The sequence below is a fragment of the Poecilia reticulata genome, linkage group LG14, assembly GCF_000633615.1.
Source record: "Poecilia reticulata strain Guanapo linkage group LG14, Guppy_female_1.0+MT, whole genome shotgun sequence".
Classification (NCBI taxonomy): Eukaryota; Metazoa; Chordata; class Actinopteri; order Cyprinodontiformes; family Poeciliidae; genus Poecilia; species Poecilia reticulata.
In genome coordinates this window covers 7130867-7152803 of record NC_024344.1, presented here as the reverse complement: position 1 = coordinate 7152803, position 21937 = coordinate 7130867, and the positions used below count along the sequence as shown (strand labels likewise).

Below are 21937 nucleotides of genomic sequence, written 5' to 3'. Positions count from 1 at the left end.
TTGTTATGCATTATGTTTAATTGTTGGTTCAATTTCGGATTAATATAATTTATGTACCTAATGTACATTTACATTAGTAAATGTACTACTGTTCCCTATTTACTAATTTGGTAATCTTTGAAGAATGCTGGTTGTTCTGAAATACATTTATCTGGATCAGTGGTGGCAACTGTGGTAGGAATCTGTCTAATAACTGGAGGGTTGCCAGTTCAAACCCCCACTTTCTCTGTTTCAGTCATTGTGTCCTTTGACAAGACACTTCAACCACCTAACTTGCTGGTGGTGGTCAGAGGGCCTGGTGGCAGCTCGTCTCTGTCAGACTGCCCCAGGGCAGCTGTGGCTACAGTGTAGTAGCTTGCCACCATCTGTGTGTGTGCGTGTGTGAATGACTCAATGTAGTTTAAAGTGCTTTGCGGTCCTCTGAACTTTACTAACCATTTAGGAGTTTCCGATAGGATGGACTACATACAAATCCAAGTCACACTTTTAAGATTTTTAATTTTTAAAAAGTTTTGAAAACCCATATATCGTTTTACGTCCATTTCAATATTTTATCTTTTGCATAAAATCCCAATTAAATATAAAACTTTGGGCATTCAATTACGAGGCGACTAAGTGTAGAAACATTCAGCTCAAATCAAAGTCATTTACATAACATTTCCCAAGTGTGCAAAACGCATTCTATCCTAATCCAGCGGTAACTTTGAAAAGAAAGAAAAGCCGCAGTCTAACATTTGACAAGTAGAGCATGCTCCACTGATTCAATGGGCCTTGAGGTCTGGCCCATTGTGGTTTTACCTTTATGCCTGGCCAGGTATCTTCCCAGAACAATGATTAAACACAAGGTGACAAAGACCACTACAGCCACCACTCCTCCAATCAAGGCATGGTCGGTGCCATGCTGCCCCAGCGCATTGGGATCTGAGGAGACAGGGGAGAAAGAAACAAAGAGAGACAATCAAAGTGTTGGTTAGTGAGGTGAAGGAGTGAGCACAGGGGAACAACAAAAGGCAGACAACACAAACCAGAGAGCAAAGAGAAGAAAGAAGATTATTTCCAGTTTGTTCCTGCTTTAACGGTTGTTCTTAGCTGCTGTCATTCCTTCCCTCTTACACTTCATGCATTCAGAGCAGAGAGCCTGTGAAAACTCTCTGAGAATATTAAAACGGAGAAGACGAGAGATGGACATCACACTGACACAAGAAGAATAGGACTGCGATGACAGTCATCTGGCAAAATGAATAAAAAAAAGAGAATGTATAAGGGACTTGGTTTAAAGATGTAAATTATTTAGCACCTCCCCTACTGAGTTGCAGAGGTACTCAGCATGCAAATCAGGGCAACAGCAGAGAAAAAAAAAATGTTATACAGTAAATAAATCATTACACACAAAAAGTAGGGAGGATCAATCTTTTTTTCAGTTCTTGGAGAGAGGGAATTAATGTTAGGGAAAAGAATTAGATGTCAGAGAGTTGCTACAGGTCCCCAGCTGCTGGAAAGTAGCAGAATGATAGAAAAAAAATTACATTTATGAAAAAAAGAGAATAATCTTTCCGCTTTGCTCAGTGCAAAAACCCATCCATTCATCCATTTTTTTTACACCCTTGTCCCTTAGTGGGGTCGGGAGGGTTGCTGGTGCCTATCTCCAGCTACCGTTCCGGGCGAGAGGCGGGGTCACCCTGGACAGGTCGCCAGTCTGTTGCAGGACAACAGACTGGCATGGTGTGTGTGTGCAACCATGCACACACACACTCACACCTAGGGGAGAGGTCAATTAACCTGACAGTCATGTTTTTGGACTGTGGGAGGAAACTAGAGTACCCGGAGAAAACCCACGCATGCACAGGGATGCATGCGTGGGTACATGCCGTGTATGTATTTTTTTTTTCTGTTTCTTAACCCTTGTGCGTGAGGACTGAGGCAAATGTAGAGGACTATGGCAAATGATACAAATTTTACGTGTGTGGGGTCAGTTGGACCCCATTTCTGGACAAAAGGGTTAACAAGAGTTACTCACGTTATCATGTCTGGCTGCTTTCACACAAAATCTAGTTTCTTCCATCCCGTTATAAGCCTGGATCTGGGACAGACCCACTGTGGATGTGGAGAAGCAGAAGACACAACTCGGAGCTTTCAGCCTCTGAACTCAGGATTTTGTTTTTCGGTCATGATCCAAACATAATGACCATAGATGAATGTATAAATGTTGACAGTCTGCTACATTGAAAGGTTTCCTATCATCTTAGCTCAGCTCTTTCTTCATTAATACAGACTGGAGCAGTCTTTGGATTACTACAGAAGAAGTCCCAACCTGTCTATACATCTCCTGAGACATCCTAAAATCACCCAGGAACAAGACTTATACTGTCCCATGATCCTGAAGGAGCACTTAAAAGTACTTAAGTATCAATACTGGATTTAGAGGAGCAGGCTCTCATCCCTGGCAATGTCGCACTTGCAAAAAAGCTAGACTCGTAGGTACACAGACATGACTCGGACGGTCAAGACAAAAACCCCACCGCTCCTCCTGAATGTGAAATTTTGACAGTCTGCTGGGGCTGCAGTCTAACATCCAAGAGCATGTTTTTCCAGGAAGGAAAACTGATCCATTGAGGGATGAGACACACTTTTCTGTCACATTTCTAAACAAACAAAAAAAAAGTTTTTTAAGGCATTAAATTTGACACTAACATCTCTTCTTTCTAAACCTTTGGGAAAAACAAAAACGTGAAAGCTGTTCTGTGGTGAGACTGTATTATTTGTTTTGATCCATAACACCTAAAAGATTACAGCGACATTCACTAAGCTGATCTTTGCAGGAGTAATGGCATCCTTTAAACACCCCCAAGATTTTGCATGGGTTCCAGAAAGTACATGATACTTTCTGGCAGCTAAAACGTGGCATTGCCTGACCAGAAAATAGTAGCTACAGAGAGAGGACTTATCCATACAGCACACGTCGTATGTTGACTATTTCTCTTCAGTATTCCACTTTTCATTCTGTCTGCCCATGAGGCCAAATTGAACAGCTGGCTTGCTCTCGCTTCATAAGTCTCCACGGTCTGAGTGACCAGGCCGTCACACTTCGCCGCCTCCGAGTGGACAAACACAAAGTCATACAGACCGACACACACGCTCATAGACACGGACGTGAGCAGCATAGCTTCACTGTGCTGCGGTTCTTCTTGGTTGGTGGAGCAGAGAGTGGAGGAATTTTCCCCTGGCAGGACCCAGCAGGACGAGGACAGAGGCGTTTAGTTACACACACAGTTTTGTCTTTTATTCTCTTTCTGTCAGGCTCCTCCCTGTATATGTGTGTATTTTTAACCATAAAACACACACACTCCCTTGACTGCTGATCCTCTGGCTGACTGTTAGATCCCCAGATATTCTTTTAGAAGTGAAAGGCTTTTGTTTTTTTACATTAGATTGCCTGATCACTGTATGTAATGCAAGTGATGCTTTGATTATTTACAAAATTATAGGAATATTACACTTGATTTTTTATTGTTGTTGTAAATGTGGTGTATTCCACATACGTTCTCATCCGCATACAAATCAGTGGTTGTGCATTCTCATGGGCTTGAAGCTCTGCCAAATGAATCACATTCATAAATTTCTTGGAGATTTTTTGAAGAGTTCTTCACAAATGTGAATAAGTTGTGTAAAAACTTCAGCAGCTCCGCAGGAGGTAGCTCTGTCTGATAAAACGCTTTAAGGGATAGCACTTGAATAAGTTTCAACTTTAGCAGAAGGCAAGAAACTTGGGGAAAAAAAGATGATGAAATATGGGAAACAAGTGAGCAGCTTTCTCCTTTGGAGGCCCAGTCTCAATCAGAATGTGACCTACTAATGTATCGTCGGGTTCATTTCACATAAAACTGAGTTGTTTCAGTACCTCTCGAAAAACTCCACAGCATAGTCTTGAGATTATTGAACTGCACAATGAAGCACTCTCACCACTGCATCGCACTATTTAAGACGGCATTGAATTTTATTTTTTGCAAGTTATAGATTTAAAATTGTAAAATGGTGATTATTAAAACCACATGATCAGTAGTATAATGATGGTCAGAGTTAGGATTAAACCACATTTTCCTTACTTCTGTTTTCGTTTCCAGCATTAAAATGACCCCACCACCTCAGCTTAGTCGCAATGATACATGTCCATCCAACTTGCCAAATGCATAATTGGCAAGCAGGATTTACTGCAAGACCCCTTAAAATGACCTTTGTGGTTGCACTGAAATTCTGATGGTAACTGTGATATGGAATAAAATGCAGTTGAAATATTTGACCTACCAACACTAAACAAACCGGAAGAGAGAGCGAAAACTGACTCATAACTCAAAACCAAGTCAAGAAATACTCATATTTTGTGGGAGTGTAAATCACCTCTTTTCAGATATACTTCAACAAATCTTTAAAAAAAAGGTTGTGTTAATAAAAAAGTTTGAATTTGCAAGGACGCAAGTGTTGACAGCTGAATTTTAATAAGACTGACCATATTTATTTTTTATTGTCATGTTTTTAACTTCTTTGCTTTATGTACAATTTAGCATAGGCTGTCAATATCATGTTTTATTATTTTACATTAATGTTGGGGCTGGGGGTTGCTTACAGCCCAGGTAATATCTGGTAAGCTTCATAGCACTGAACTGCATTACATACATCACGGTAAAACATTAGCATCTGGGTATAATTTATAACTTTTACAGAATCCAACAAGCAATTGTTTCTCAATAACCACGGGTCCACATCCTCTGTACGAAGCAAAACACAGAACAAGGAGCTGCTTTTTACCAGGCTAATGTTATGACTGGTTTGAATTTGGGGAAACACACAAAAACGCTGCTAAACAAGCACTGGTTCTGGAACTGTGTCTTTATTCAGTTTGGAAGCCAAAACTGATGGACGAGAGGACAAAGCATTCTTTATTTGAGCCAAGAAGAAGGAGGACAGAAGGGATCTTGCATACACAGTTATACATTTTGCAGGCCCACAAAGACATTATTATTTAATAAGGGCATATACATCCTTCTCTGTATGATTTAATATGAGTGTGGCAGAGCAAACTCTGCTTGTAATATTTATAGAGCCCTCCTTGTCGCATAGCTGTGCGAGTCTGGATTGTTTAATAAATTAAAAGGGTTAAAGTTTTATATAAACCACTGCTGGGTCAAACGGGACCAAATGTGTTCCTGTTAAATCATCACAATAATTCTTCACATTCTCAGAAGAAAATGCTAAACTGCTTTAGTGTGTTTAAGAAAAGTGTTGGCTTGAACTTGAGTTGAGATTTTACAATGTGATTAATATTTAATATTATTTGCTCATTTTAAAGTAATAAAAAATGAATCTATCCACCAGGTAGTCAGCTATTTATTTTCTTTTTTAAATGTATTGTTGATTAAAACATTATCCACACAGGACTTTCTCAATGGGGGAACCTGACCTGAGGGGGTTTAGTGTATTTTCTGGGCAGTGTGTGACTGTTCAAACCTCATGGTAGAACATTTTTGGAATTTTGCAAAGAATACAATTTTTTTCTTCAAATTATTAAGACCATTGCAGCAATGCTTACAATAAAGGTGACCTATAACCACTTTTATAATAATGCATATTTATATCAGATTATATTTCAAACTGTAGGAAGCTAAAGCTTTAGTAGAGAAAAAAAACAACACTGAAATCAAAATTACAGTAGATGCCCAATTTCCTACAGTTGGTCTCAAAGTCATGTTCATCAAAGATCTCTTTAATGTATTTTGGTGCTGTGCCATTCAATGATTTATAAACTGACAGAAGTATTTTAAAGTCTATTTTATGAGCTACAGGGAGCCAGTGGAAGGACCTCAGAGCTGGGGTGATGTGCTCCATCTCCCTGGTTTTAGTGCAGCAGTATCCTGGATCAGCTGCAGCTGTGCGATTGCCTTGTTATTCAGTCATGTGAACACACTATCACAGTAATAAATGTGACTAAAGACAAATGCATACACCTAAAGCATCAGGGAGTTCTTCTTAAATGACCAGGATACTCAAAATCAAACATGTCTTCATCTTAAACATTCTTAAACACCAAACACTTCTTTCAGTAGGAGCCTTCCATACATCACAGGAGATGTTTGCCATTGAGTAAAGTCACTAGATCTCATGTGCCTTGAATGACTCCAACCTCTCTTTCATCTGCGCTCATCTTTTATATGAACAGTAGGGAGTTATCAGACACTGCACTCATTAATCCATCATATTAGTATGTTTTACACAAAGCACATCTTTGTCACTTCATCTGTCTTCAGATCATTGGCTTTACATTTATTTAATATTAAAACTCCTTCCCTGCAGGGACCCTTTCTTATCTCTGGTGATGCTTTTTTACATTCTCCATTTTAGATGTAGCTCTATGAAGGAATGACTTTTGGTTGCTCCCATCAATAAAGCAGCACTTGTGCCCTTGTGTCTATGGTGTGGGTCAGTCATGTTTAAAGGTGTCTTTTAACAGGATGTTATAAATTTGCTGTGGGGGAACTGTGATTGTTTCCTTCCTCTGAATATGTGAAAAAGAAAAAAAGAAATCTTAATCTTTTCTGTAAATATGAAACCCTTGATGTTTTTATGAGATGATCAAAGAGATTGCTGGAAATCCTTAGGAAAAAAAAAAAAGATCTGAGGAGGAATAAACCAGAACTTCACTGTGAAACACCTACGGCAACCCCAAAATGTTTGATGATTGTTGAAAAATAAAATGTTTTTGTATTTATCTGCATGCTGTTTGACGCAGTAGCTTTGAAACTTTCAAACAAATACTTGATCTTGCAAATAAGATAATAATAAGTATATATTCTGCTATGACTTATTTTTTTAGGAAGCTGCAATAGCTCTAATAAATCTGTAGCATCAGCAGCTTCTGCATCTAAAGTATCACTGAATCGTTTTTTTTTTTTTTCTTTCAGTTATTCAGTTTAAAAGTGAAACTTGTCAATACCCAGACTGGTACATATCAATGATTAATTTCCGTTTATTCTGATTATGGATTTCTTTATACCCCAGTCAGTGGACTACGTTATATAATGCCAGTAACTCCACCAAAAACAATGCAATTTTCCTATGAAGCTAAAACTTATGTGGGCTCAGGAATGGTGCAGTATGTGTTGGAACATGACAAAAACGTCTGTATATTATTAGTATTATTAACTACAGAATGCCCAAACAGTGATGTTTTCTTTTACTGTAAGGTTGTGTGAAGTATTTATGAGCAGTCAGTGCTGTGTCTGCTATCAGAGCACTTCCATTTTCAAAGGGTGGGACTGAATGGCTTTCCAAGGTAACAGCTACTCAAAAACAGAACAGAGACAGTAAAATAATAAATATTTTACCATCTATCTGTTATAAACCAATAGAAGTCAGAGAACATGTTATGATATTGATTTTCTTTCCCTTAACTTCTTCAGTTAAGCCTCAGACTGGCTTTTGTATTGATGCTATATTTTTTCAACCAGAAGGTGTAACTTGTTTGATCGTCAGAAACTCGCAGCTAAGAATGTGGGATGTCTGCAGCTCCTCTGGAGGGACCTTAGGCTCTCAGCTGTAACTCTGAATAACGTTCACCTGACTTTGTCAATTTATGTGAACTGCTACGTCTTGGCAGTGTTGCAGATTGTACTGTAGCCACAAACATTCTTACTGAAAGCATTTAGCATGCTGTCACCATTAGGCTCCATAATGTATGCTAGTAGCTCATTTAGCTTAATTTAGTTAAATGTCCAGCAAGTTTGTTTAAAATCTAATTGCAGTGTGGTATTACATGCTACATCAGTCAAGTGTTTTTTATCACATTTCTCTGAAAACACACCAAAAATGGAAAATTCCAAAATTTGGGTAGGATATTGTTTTAAGGTCAGTCAACGTTTACCAATGTACCTAGAGATACAAATGTGAAGAAATATGCAACAAATTTAACAGAAAATAAAAGCACAGTCATCGGCTCTTTATAAAAAATATAATTTTTGAGAAGAGGAAATATTAAATGAGTATTTCACAGTTAAATGTGCCACTCATAATTTATTCAGAGATGTTAAAGAGAAAACCAGAACAGACTGCTCTGAAAGGTGCCTTATACTTATTTTGCAGCAGTCTAAAATATTATATTATCATTTACAGAGTAAGGCTGAAAGGGGTGACTAGAGGTCCATGTAAAACACTAAGACATGACTCAGTTTACGGGAGAGAGAGGTGTAAAAGAGACAGCATTTCCAAAACCATGAGTGTTTGTGTGTGTGTGCCCTTGTGCATTATTGCTCTCTGTGTCAGAGTGGATTAATTAGATCCAAAGAACAAATTACCTCAGCTAATCATTCTATAAAGCCCACATTTGGACACTGGATTGAATATTTAACCTCTTCCTCTTTGTTTTCTTATAGGAGAAAAAAGGATTTGTGGTAAGCAGGCTAAGCCCTGCATTATAACTAATGATGGACTTACTAAATCTAAAGAATCTATTAAAACAACTTGATGTCTATGAATACATCATTTCTCAATAAACAGCAATAAAATATAGTAACAGTGCTTTTCCTATTTTTATAACGTTATGGGACTTTTGCTAAAATTATATATGAATTATTCTAGAAATTCTGATGTCTAAGATTTATTCATTGTTACAAAAGTAGTGACATAAATTCAGCCATTTTTAGTTGAAACAATGCATTGTTTCAGCTGACTTTGCACAATGATGGAAGACCAAAGCAAAATATGGGATTCAAATGAACTGATCTTATTAGAAGCAATCCTAAGTAAATGTTCTAATAGTGGATTTTAGTCTAACAGGCTCATAACAGGTGGTTAATTTGCAGAAGAATGGGCTGTGCCACCTAGCCTTCACTCTAATGCTTAACACACCTGAGGCTCTCGCCTCTCAGCATGCCAACTTTCCTTTTGAAAAAGCATTACCTGAAATAGCGACAGTAATGACAGTAACAGAAGTGCTCCTTATGTTTTCACACAATTACTTTCAAACTGCAGACTTTCTCTGTTGTAAACAAAAGAACCGTGAAGGACACTAGTAGAGTGAACGAGCAGGTAAGGGAAGGGAGAGCGCCTAACAACTGCTCTGTGCATTCGGCAGAAACTTCACTTACTCCAAACCTGACTCTGGAATCTTATTGATGATACTTCAGACTACAACCATTTTGTAGTGGAATATTTTTTGTAGTTTTGAAGCTGCAACTTAAACAATTCTTCTGCACCAAACTGGTATAAATACTCTATACCTTTACCAGTCCTTACCTAGTTTGCAGCACTTGGTAACTATGCCATGCATGACTTTACAGAAGATTTATAATGTAGTTTATTTAATAAAATAACAATGTGTACTATAGACTTGTCATAAAGAAAAGAACAGGTATACTAAAATGATTTCTGTTGTAACATGGTGCTGTAGAGAAAATAAAATTAACTTCAACCTTCAAGGAAGGGCAAGGGGTGCCGTAGGGGTGGTGGGGGGATAATATGATGGTAGGAGAAACAGGGTCAGAGCTGCAATAACTTCAGGCTGACTTTATTGCTGCTGCTCTTCAGATATTTCTGTCAAACACTATGCTGCAACTGAAGCAGCTGTATGGTTCACAAAAATAAGAACCCTACAGCTAGTTTTGAACTAGCTGGTTTTGAAGAAATATTTTGTCTTCAATAGTCTCACAGGGAACAACATAAGTCAAGTATGACAAAGAGGTCCATGCAAATGAAATAAGCCGTTGTGTCTTTATGAATCCTCCAAAATGTGTCCTCTGCAACTAAAATTTAATTAAACTAAAGGTTGTGTGTAATTCATAAAACTAGCCTTAGGTTCTAATGATTTTGCCTTTTTCTGTTCAACACTTTACTACAAGTGTTGCTGTAACTCTTTCCAGGAGCAAGCAAAAGTGACAGGTCATCAATAAGCCAGCCAACAATAAGTGAAAGAACCTTTGCATTATGTTTTAATTTCTCCTGTGGTTCGTGGCTTTTATGTCTGAGCTGTGCAGAGCATAGGGAAGAATGAATGGTCAGCACTGTTCAATATTTCACCATTTCACCACTAAACACAACCACTAACCAGCTGCCCCAGATGCTTGCCCTCAAGGAAATATTTCCTTTGCTCATCACACAATCTAACCTTTGTGCTCCATTTTAAAACAGGATCAATAGCAATAGAATAAAGCTGTTAGAAAATCCCTCCAAGGAATGAAAATTGTCCCTTTCCTTATTGAGTTTTCACAAAAGGTTTGTTCTCAATCTTAAAAAGCTTTAAGGTAAATGTGAGGCTAAAGCTATAAAAATATACCCAGGGACACTTCTACATTTTTTTTCATAACACAAGAGTAGATTTATGCTAAAATGCATACAGTTTATTCCTAAATTTGGATAATAATAATAATAAATACATTATTTCATAATTATTTTAGACCCAAGTTCATGTTGTTTTTTTTTTCTTACATTTTGCTCAGTGTTTTGAGGCAGGCCATCTAAGATGAGCAGATTGTAACTTTAAAACCTGCCTTATTTTGAGGTGTTACCATTTAATGGATGCTTTCAGGATAGAATCCCCTGTAAAAGAAAAACTGCTCAGGGGCTAATCTTAACTATTAAACCCTGACTGAACTCTTGGGTTTTATCCTGAATCTAGCTTGAGTGCATACCGTACTCACTTATTTCAACTTCAGTCGAAGAGGAGCTCCTCCCAATGTTTAGTGTTTTTGATTACCCTTAGTAAAAGGCATGATGCTGAATAGATAACTCTGGCAGCCTACGTTTGCATTTCTATATTTTTAGCTTGAGCTCCTCTTGGGGAACAACTACTAGGCTCAGAAAGGAAAACTTACTCTGCAAGGCTTTAGATGTTTTTTGTTTTTTTTTCTCCACAGGCCCAGACATTGGGGCATAAATAATAGCTGCCTTCTCAGTAGTTGGTCCTTTTTCCACAGCAATAAAAGGCTACAGGGACTAAGGTTGGCCACGCGAACGCAGATTATGGGAAGTGAATGGTAAATATTTTAAGCACAAGAGAAACCCTTGTACACGATTCAACCTTTGAGCTTCAAGGTTGAAGCTAATTCACAAGCCACGAAAAAAGCATTTGGTAAATTTCAGAAAACGGCTGGTAGGGAAGAGAATGTGTATCTGTGTCTGTATGTAAGTGTGTGTTTATGGAAGGGAAGGTCTGATTATACTACATGGACCTGATACTTAGAGTAAGAGTTATTGTAGCTATTAAGGCTGGCCAGGCTATTGAAGCAGTGTGAGTCTTGGCCATACCTGCCAGCACCTCATTAATAAAATGAATTACATACTGCAGCTATGCATCAGCCCTTGCAGTATACAGTTCAGATGAAAAGAGGTGTATCTGTCAAACTGTTTACATTAGATTCACTTTAAGGGTCAACAACAATTAGAATTTGTACAATAGGGCAGGATTTTGTAAATGTAGATTTTCCATTGGGGATAATAAATTCAGTGTTTGAAATGTGTGTAGTTTCACTGGAAAGTCTTTGGTCTCCATTAAATGGAACATATTCATTTACAAGTTACACTGATATGCTTACTTTTAGTTTAACTTCCAGTTTGTGCATTTGTTACATTCAGTTTTAAAGATCTTAATAGAAACAGGTAAATTGGACTGTTTATATCTTAAATTGTTTGTTTTATTTGTAAGGGATTATTTCAAAATTCAATTTTCGTAGTGTTTAGGCTTATAGCTCAGAGGTGCAGAACTATGCTAAAGGTTAAATGAGGATGATTAAAAGTGAGATAACCAAAATAGTTCTTTCTGTCTGGTCTGGACTTTAGCTTATGTCTTGCTGTCAGTTCATGTCTCATTATATTCCTGAGTTCTGGAAAGTTCATCTGGTTAGACTTTTGTCTATGAACCTGCATTTGGGTCCTATTATTATTATTATTATTATTTTTTTTACCATCAATGAATTACAATTTCAGTTTTTTAGCTTTCGAGTTTTCTTTTTCTCTAATTAAGTTCAATTTCATTGATTTACATAGTCCCAAACTTAAACAAATGTCTTTCTAAGAGATTTAACATATGCAATTTTCCTAAATGGCCACTGTATATTTGGCATAAAAACACAAATCACCTAATATTTCAATCACAACCTGCAGTAAAACTATAAAGATGCAGGTGAGCACATCTGAAAAATACCTACAAATACTGAAGAATTTTTTTTTAACAATTTTGTACTTTAGAAAATGTTTTTTCTTAATGTTTGAGTATTGGACTACGGCAAAAATATAATGAATACTTGTTTTGGAGCTATTGATGTCCTTCACATTTTCTGATGCAAAAATGCTTCATCCTTTGATTTGGGTCATCTTGTACTTTATGCTGAAAGAGCAAGACTGGCATAAGTAGAGCATTAAAACGAAAATGGGACTCGTAAAAGAGCTTCTCAGAATATGCTAATATTCCACATAAAGCCAGTAGAGTTAAAGCCTTAATGTGTATTTTCTCCGCACAGGCGGTTGACTTTATTAAAAAGACAAAACATCATGGGGGTTTGTATCGCTCCTCAGATGTTTGGTTTCATCCCAAGGCTGTGAAAATAAGTGGTAATAAATCAAGTAGACACATGAAGACAGATAGGACGGTATCCTGTGACTGAGAATGCCGTATAGAATTCCGATATGTAGATTCCCATAAGATACAACTGAAAAGCTCGACATTCCTTGTGTCCCTGAACTACCTAAACAGACATCAGAAAAGAAACCAAAGAACACCAGTGATGAACATCCAATGTTGTGCTGGAAGCCAGTTATCAAACAAGATCTTCAGAGAGATGAAGGGTAGGCAGAGGAGAGAACAGGGAAAGATGCAACAAAGGAAAATGTAGAGAAAATGTGGAGGGGGACTCAAGTGTCCTGTGAGGCTTACAAGATGGTAATTTACAGAAAGGATGAGTGATAAAGTAAAATTATTCTGCAATTGTGGATCTGGAACAGTAAAAGTAAGGGTAGACTAATAGGGAAAAACCCCCATCTGCAATAAAACGTTCAGTTTAGGAATACAGAAAAAGTAAAATTCAATTAAATGTCTAGAGAAAAAAGCTAAACGTACATGATAAAAATACCTAGTGTAAAAATGTGTTTACATTTCCAGTGAAACTCATTTAAAAAACCCTTAAAAACCACAGGTAAGATAAAATTAGTTGAATTATTGTAATTATACCTCTGTTGCAGCTTTCTGTTCATGTCAACACTTGGTTAAGGCATTTGGCTAAAGAAGTGATATTCTCACAGCAGTTTTCAATTTCCTTTCTTGTTTTTTGCTTAATACAATTTACGTGGGTTGCAGCAATGCCAAAACTTCTCAATTCCCAGCAATGTCTTCCAGCTCCTCATAGGGAATACATTACAGGGCTTCCAGTAAGAATTTTGCTTTGGTACCCAAAATAACGTTTCTGGCTCTTTTAAATTTAGAACAGTTTTTAGTACTGTTTAAATAATTTTAGTAATAATGGTTTTAAGTTCTAAAAAAAGAGTAACCATGTCAAATGGATGATGAAAGACTTCAGTCATATTAAACCAATCAGAATGTACAATAAAACATTTCATTGATCTGATGTAATATTCTAATTTTAAACTGCTTTTTTATTGGTTTTAAGCCTTAAAAGTATGTCAATGTGCAATTATATTACAAAGTGTGTCTAGCTTCCCTAGACTCAATGTATTTTGAATATGACAATATATAACAATAAAGGCAAAAGAAAATATCTTATACCTTGTGTAGTAAATATTGACAGAAAAGACAACTGTCTTTCTGTTTCTCAAGAGCAAGAACAGAAACCAAAAGACACAAATGGGTTAACCACAGAACCCTGGCAGATATTTAGGCTGCAATTCAAATGTAAACTGTACCTCACACATCATCAAAAGGAATCCTGGCACTTTATTTAGCAATGAGGGGGAAGGAGCTGGAGAAGCAGAAGAAATTGCAAGCAATGCGTCATAGAGTTTATAATATCATTATACAATAATTGTCACACAAGGTTCCATATGGTTGATGTGATCAGCTCACAGATATCACTAAATACTACATACATTTTGGATTGTGTGCATATGATTGATGCTAATTGTTCTTCCCGAGATATACACACAACGCCATGCAAGATTACAATTACTGTGCAGGAAGGTGCTGTTCTGTGATTTGTACACAGACTCCTGTAGTTGGCATCCACTGATGGTACTGATAAAATAATTAAAGTTCTAAAGGTGTTTCCATTACAAAGAGGATTAAACATATGACGCAGGCGCAGAAGCTATATTTATAGAGAAATTAAACAGATTTTGAGGGAATATTGAAAATCAAAGATATTGCCAATGATGTTAGGATTGTGGAAGGACGGCTGAGAAAGCAGCTGTGAAGGCAAATACTATGATTGCAACATAACAATGATTGTCCTTTTTCTGGGATTCATTTCTTCAGATTTGCCCTGATGACCTCAAATGACCACAAAGGTCATGGATACTGTCTGAATCTGGTGTGAAGCAGGATTTAGAACCTCTTGATTTTCCAGAAAGAAACAATAGTATTCCACACAATCTCACTTAAACTCTTGTTGTTTTGATGCTTCAGGGTCCAGGAAGCACATCAGAGTGTGAAATACCAAATGGAAAGTCAATGTATTTGGTGGATTTTATGTTCTTGTATCACTGTTGGAAAAAAACAAAACAACAAAAACCTCACAACTTCTTTTAAACTCTAGAAGATTAAACATGTCATAGGATTAAGGCAACAACTTGAACAGAAAAGGAAAAGATGCAAGTGTAAAGAAGAAAAGTGAAGTATAAAGTAGCATGCCGAGGGGGTAGTGGTGATATGTGGGGTGTTACTGTACCTCTGCTGCCAGTGACTGTGGGGTCTGAGGCGTGGGTGCTTAACTGAACAGTAGGATCTGGAAGGATGGGATGTAGGGGGGGTGTGGTGGATGGAGGCAAGGTGGTGGGAGCGTCTGGTGGGGGGCACAGACAGACATACACAAAAATAATACAGCAACAAATGAATTCACACAAAGAAGTGATGTTTGGGAGAACGGGGACAGTTCAGCATTTGTGACATCTCTTTGTCTAACTTAGAGGTCGTAATAGTTAGACTATTTAGTTAAAATGTGATTCAAACTAGTCACGCATGTTTACAATTACATTTTTTATTGGTTATTTCAGGGACAAAAAGAACAAACATTCAATGTCAGTAAGTGAAAGTTGTGCAACTTGTAACACATCCTGTGGTGACACTGGAAATGTTTTTGTTCACCCACTAAATCATTTTCTTGCATGTGTGAGGCCAGTAAATTTCTTAACATAGATGTAGAAATTAATGTACAAATGTGAACTGAAAATGTGTAAGTTAGGTAAGTGTCCCATACAGTGCTTTGCAAAAGCATTGACTCCTTTTGAACAGTTTTGCATTTGATCACACCATAACTGCAATACTCTATGTATTTGAATTTCATATAATATACCAACACAACGTCACACATTATTGTGAGGAATAAATACTAGCCAAATACAAAATCTAAAGAAAAATGAGGGCTGCATCTAAATTCAGACAAGACATTTTGTTTGCCTGTTTTGAACATTAATTTTAGTTTCTTGCTATCCATTATTGTGAACAAATGAAAGCAGTTATGTGCTACTTTGTGTTTATATAGATCAAAGAAAATCCAGAAAATTCTTTATTTATTCTTTGGCAAAATATAGTAAAGTTCAAGTTGTAAAATACTTATGCAAGACGCTGTACATACGATACAGAAAAGGTGGAAACTTTAGTATTTTAAGGGTTATGAAAAAAACAACCACAACTCAAATTCTTGGGACAATGGACAAGAATAGAATCAAAACTGAAACGTTACCACTTAAAACTCTTATCTCTGCTTCAGGGTGCTATATCTTCATGTGGGGTGTAATGTACAGAGTGAATCACATGATCTGAAACTTGTTCCTGACAGGAGAAAATGGAAGTGTTACACTGACCCACGTTACAACCACCCTAGGTCTCCTTTCTAAACAACACAAATGAACTCCATATATAACTATTTTACTACTGACCAAGGATATTTCCAGTCTGTTTCTGTGAATGTTTATTTCGATTTTGGGTATATCATTGGTAATTCTGCTCTTAAGGTGGATTTATTGCAATAATATTTATGTAAAATCTCATTATTAAAGCAACAGATGCAGTGATGTTACTTTGTTTAGATCATCAAATCATCCCAAGTGAACAATCTGGTTAATTTTAGTCAAAACCAACAATCTTTACTTCCATTTTTGCTTCCATTTGTTTACCCTGTTATAAGTAACCCTAATATCTATATTTACTTAAAAGTGGAAAACACAAAACATATGTGCATGCGCATGTTCACTACAAATTGTCTTTGCAGTAATCTTAAATAGCCATCTTTAAATGTGGGTCTCTCTTTTTTATAGCAATGGAACAGAAATAACCTTGAATTGAATCTGCTAATGCTGTCTATGTCTCTGGAGACAGAAAGTTAAATTCCACCAAATGAAGACATTAATTTGACAAAAGATCTGTGCCAATTACACATTTTCAAGGGTGCTTTCAGAAGAGGTGATCGGGTCATCATTATCGCGCTCTGTTTCAGATTTCATGCTAGGAAGTGTTTCTCGCTGTCATCTGCTCAGGCCAAAGAGAAAAAGGGACTGAAACATTGTGTGACCAAGTTAATGAGGTTACACTACCACCTTGGCTTTAATGTTTATGTCACTCTGCATTTTATGGTGAACCAGAGGCTTTTAATTGGCTGTAGTCGTCTTTCTCAGGGCCAACCGTCCTCTGTGTCTTGGTGACATTTGATCGTGACTCACAGAGCAGCTAACTGCATATCTGCAGGAAATGGGTAGGAGAGAAAACGTCTCCCCCTTGGAGCAGGACCATTAAAAAGGTATTTTTCAAGAATTATGGAGGCAGTTGTAAAAGGCTAAAAGGTGTGCTAATCACTAATGAAGGGTAGAAACAGGCTTGGTGCCATTTCAGGCGAAGAAGTAATGAATCTGAATAGGCTTCTTTGACCCTGCTGTACCCAATAGCCTTTTTTGTGCAGCAGAATTTGTCAGTTTAATATCATCCGCGTCATTATGTGCATTGGTTGTTCTAGCTTTTAGCTTCATCTGGCATTTAAAGGAATTGTTAGGCACAGACACATAACCATGGTGTGTGAAAAGCCCATTAATTAGGAGATGCAACATTTATTCTATTAGTCAAAAAATGAATAAAAGGGTTTGTGGAAGAAGTTGATGAATGGGTAATGTTAAGTCTTGAAAAAAATGGTAATACCATACGATAATATTCGTACCTAATTTGCATCTATTTGTTCATTTTTATTAATAAGTTTCATCCAAATGTATCTCTTTTATGTCTATCTGAAATCTTTTTGTAAAAGCCACACTACATCTTGCTTTATCATGAAGGATTTGAATATGAAAAAAGCAAAAAATATTAGATGGTATGCCTAATTAGCCAGGCTTGATCCTAATTTGTGGCTCTAAATGCATGAATAGATCATTTAGCTAATTATGGCAGTAATAGACTTGTAATTAACGTTATTACATTTGAAATGATCTATAAAAAATATCACATAGCATTTACAAGAAACAAAATGCTAATTTCCATATTTGCAATTAATTTGCTACATTAACAGTAGATTAAAATGATAGATAGAAACATTGCCAGTTACTTGTATGATATGATTTAGCTTTTTCTTCAGTAGCATTGAGCATGACAAGCTAGATTTTCAAGCTACATGACACTGACATGCTGTTCAAAGGGCCAATGACATTACTAAAACTTCCTAGATGGAAACTGCAACATTGTTGTTCACTGATGAGGCTGTCTGCAGAAAGGTGTGGCACTCTATTACAGTTTTATAAAAGCAAAAGTAGAGGACACAGGGAGGAAGGGGGAGCCCTGGCAGGTAGAAGAGTGAGGTATACTGAAGAGGGAGTGGTGTCACCCAGGTAGTCTGCACCTGGGTGATATGAAAGGTGTACGTGAAAATGAATGGTATGCAATGGCATGTTATAACTGCAAGAGTGTTAGTGGGTTGTTGGACAAATTTTAACATGAAAAAATTATCATTTTAGCTTGAAATACAATACTATATGTTTGGATTCCATCGTTAAAAATAATCGTGTTTTATCGATTATTTAAAACTAAACCACTGGAAAGATGACCTCATTTTACAATATAAATAGCTAAAACCTAAAAAAATCAAAAGCATTTTCACCCTTACGCTGTCTATTTGGCCACATCAAAATTTGGCCACATCCATTTGCAGTAGGGTTAGCGACTGGTCCACACCATCAAACTATGTGCAAACTGTTTCAGATTGGAAATTACAGATAACATTAGTTAAAGAATTGTCTAGTGTCCCTAACTTTAGTACTGTTGTTATTTGTTCACTGAGTTGAATCATGTAGGTCTTGTAAAATGTTTTTTTTAAGCTGCTGCTCATTTTTTATTCTGTTTGTTAAACTTTTTGGTGAGCATTTTTAAAAAATGTGTTAACTTTGGTAATTCTGATAATGTCCTTTACGTGGGAAAATGTGATTTGATAAGCCCTGACCAGTGATCTTTTTTACAATCAATTAATATAACGTTTTTTATCCTTACTCATTCAGTCTTCTCAGTGCTACCTTGTGCTCTTCATATGCTGTCGAGGCAAGCATAACTTGACATGTACTATGTTTTTCTTGTTTTTTATTCAGATAAATCTTTGAGATAAATCAAATGTAACATCCTTGGACCAATGTACCAACATTCATGTAATCTGTTATCGATCTGCGAAAAGACACTTCTTTTTACCAATCATTGAAAGCTGTCAAACGTCTCCAAAGCTCAGTTGTCACTGCTCTGCTTGTACTCTTTTGTATTTTTTATTATTTAATACCAGGAGACAAATGGCAGAGCAGGAACAGAAGGGAGAAAGAACTATCTGTTTTTCCTGACACTGAGTCGCTTTATCCTCCACCTCCTCTGGCGTTACTAGGAATTACTTATCATGATATTCTTGACAACGCAGCACTAAATTCTGCCTCCCTCACACATTTCCCTTTAGGTATGCGTATGTGCCTGTGTGTGTGTGAGAGAGAGAGACTGTGTGGAGGATCTGGGACAAAGGTTTATTTAAGGAAAGGCACTGGTGGCATTTGTGGCACCTGAGGCCTATATTTTCCATGTGAAGGATGGCACCCCTAATCACTTTTTGCAGTTATACACTATGCAGATCAGGAGGTATTATAATCCTGTTTATGCAACTCTTTTTCCACTATTCATGTGGAGTATAAATGGAATCCAAGGAGTCATTCTGTAGGTTGTAGCATTTAACCTATTTGTCTTTGAGTAGGTTTAAGTAATTATCTGATAAAGATAACTCTGTACCTTTATTTTTGTCTGTCATTGCATAAAACACAATCATTCACACATCAACCTTTCCATTGAACTCACCATACACGTAGAGAACATATTCAGCACTGCTGGTCCCAAGATGGTTGCTGGCTTCACAGCGGTAGGTCCCATTGTCTGTCTTGTTGAGTGAAGTAAAGGTGAGCTCCCTCCCCTCGACAATTATCCTGTCAAGGTCAGGAAGATCACCACCGTCCTTCGTCCACATCACAGGATCTGGTCTGTTATTTGAGATTTTTTATTTTTATTTTTTTTAAAAAGGTCAAACTCGCTGCAAGAATGAAGAATATAATAAAACATAGAAAACTAAAACAATGGAGAGCAGAAAACACTTACGATGGGTTTCCTCTGGAGAAACACTCCAGCTTTAAGTATTGGCCCTCCTGAGGGACAGTAGTTGATTTAATGATTTCCACACGAGGAGCATCTAGGATAGACAGGAAGAGTTTCAACTAATGGCAAGTAGTAATGGAACACATTAATATTTGTAAAACCATCCTCTCTTATAATTATCCTACAGCTAACATTAGGATAAGGATTAGTGGACAAATGATCCCTCCATTAAGACAGATTTTTATTTTCTTTTTTAGATATCTCTAATTCTAAGAGAGCAACAATTCTAATATTTTTTATAAGAAATAGCACCTCATTTAGTACCATGTTTTCATGCAATGAACTCCAAATGCAAAGCTTACTAAGCCTGTTGACGGTTTGTGTGTCATTACATCCTTCACACCAACAACACTGTACAATCGTCATTACTGAACATGTTGTTGATGTTCAAAACAGCTAAATTTAGGGGAAAAAAAATCATTATTAATTTAAAATATGTTTTTATCACAGACTATATCTACATATATCTATCAATATTTAGTGCATAATTTTGTACTATCCTCTATTGCTATTTTCATTTTCACTCATGTCCACATAATCCTCTTTTGTCCGTGCTTGACAGCATATGTTTTGGGCATTTACTCACAGTGGACCTCCAGTACTTCGGTGGCCTGCTGGGGTGCCTGTGCGAGTGCAACATGGTCTACTCTGCAGGTGTAGGCCACGCCGTCATCATTTCTGTCCACGTGTAGCTGTAGAGAACTCCGCACCGTGAACGTCTTCCCACTTGCATTCACCTCTTTGGCACCTGTGAAGAGAAAACAATGGGAGGATGTCACCCCAGCAGCACAGCGCACTCTGGCAAAGCATTGTTTAGATGTACAAACGTAATGGCTATGTTTTACATTAAAACCATCTGTATATCCATTTAATATGGATAATTTCCAGAAAGAATGCACATGCAATTCCAAAAAGTTTAATTATGCATTTAAAGTTTACGGCTAATTATTATTTGTCTTGTTTACATGCTTTCTGCACTTTCAGGGCATCCAAGCAGAACGGTGTTCTTGTAAAGATTGTAGTAGCATAAAGCTCAAGCAGATGGGAAAAGAAAAAAAAAAGGTCTTACTGAGCTTTAGTTCGTGTATCTGCATCAACATGGACACTCACTGCTGTGAGGCACTGACAATAAGGTCAACAGTAACCATTACACGAAGATATTCTTTGCAGACAAACATTTTGAGCTCATGTGGGTTCAAATATTAATGTTGTGGAGGGTCACTTTTTTTGGCTGCATACCCTTCGGCAAAAATACACATAAAAAGGAAAAAGAAATAGTGCTTCTTGATTACACAAACTCCTATTTACCACCTCTTATTTGTGCATCCCACGGAATCAGTCTCATGTTAATCTCAAACCGTTTAATACCTCTTCTCAACTTTCTACTTCTGCACAACTCTGTCAAGCCCAACAGGGTCAAAAACTCAAATGTTTGTCTTTCAGCAAACTATCACCTATTACACCTATTCATCTAATCAACTCCTTGGCAGAGCAATCCTCGCAACACCTGCTTCTAACTCTGTACAAAAACTGCTGATCCACATTTTTGTGTTCATTAGCAATGCAATCAAAAAGCTTCCTCCAATCATTTGCATAATGTCCTCAAGTTTTGTTTGTTTATCAATTCATTATTTCAACTTTCCGCTTCACGTGACTCTCTTAAAATACAACAGAATAGATAAACGTGTTATTAAAAAAGTTAAATGAGTTTGACTGGGTTATCCTGAATATTTTATGTGATTTGGGGTCAGACATTTGTAGAGACTATTGATTTTTAGTTCCATATCAAACTTTCTTCAAGCTTTATTTACTTCACAATAATTTATTTAGTTTAGTTTTTTTCTTTGTGGAAAATTTTACTTCAGAACTTCTTAAACAGCCCCAGATCTATTTGATACTATCTATTTTATGCCAGCAAAAGCATTAAAGGGAGTTTTGAATTATTTGAACACGAGCCATATAAGACTGTGCGTAGATATAAGCAAAATATGCATACAGTACATCCTTAATATTTTTCAATTTAGCAAAGTGTTGCTGAAGTTGCTGTGACAGAATGATAAGTATGAGGGCAAAACAGATGTG

At 36.9% G+C, this 21937-nt stretch overlaps 1 protein-coding gene across 3 annotated transcripts in view; it reads right to left on the bottom strand.

Moving 5' to 3' along the window:
- Positions 1-21937, bottom strand: part of cadm2a (cell adhesion molecule 2a) — a 224648-nt gene that overhangs the window by 6842 nt on the left and 195869 nt on the right. For 2 of the 3 annotated variants that reach the window (XM_008427171.2, XM_008427172.2), the window contains 5 exons: positions 20442-20603; positions 19799-19889; positions 19505-19683; positions 14877-14990; positions 799-921 (listed from right to left, as the gene is read on the bottom strand). In XM_008427171.2, the coding sequence (XP_008425393.1) occupies positions 799-921; positions 14877-14990; positions 19505-19683; positions 19799-19889; positions 20442-20603 (669 nt within the window). The remainder of the gene's footprint in view (positions 1-798; positions 922-14876; positions 14991-19504; positions 19684-19798; positions 19890-20441; positions 20604-21937) is intronic. The other variant, XM_017308609.1, reaches the window with a different exon arrangement.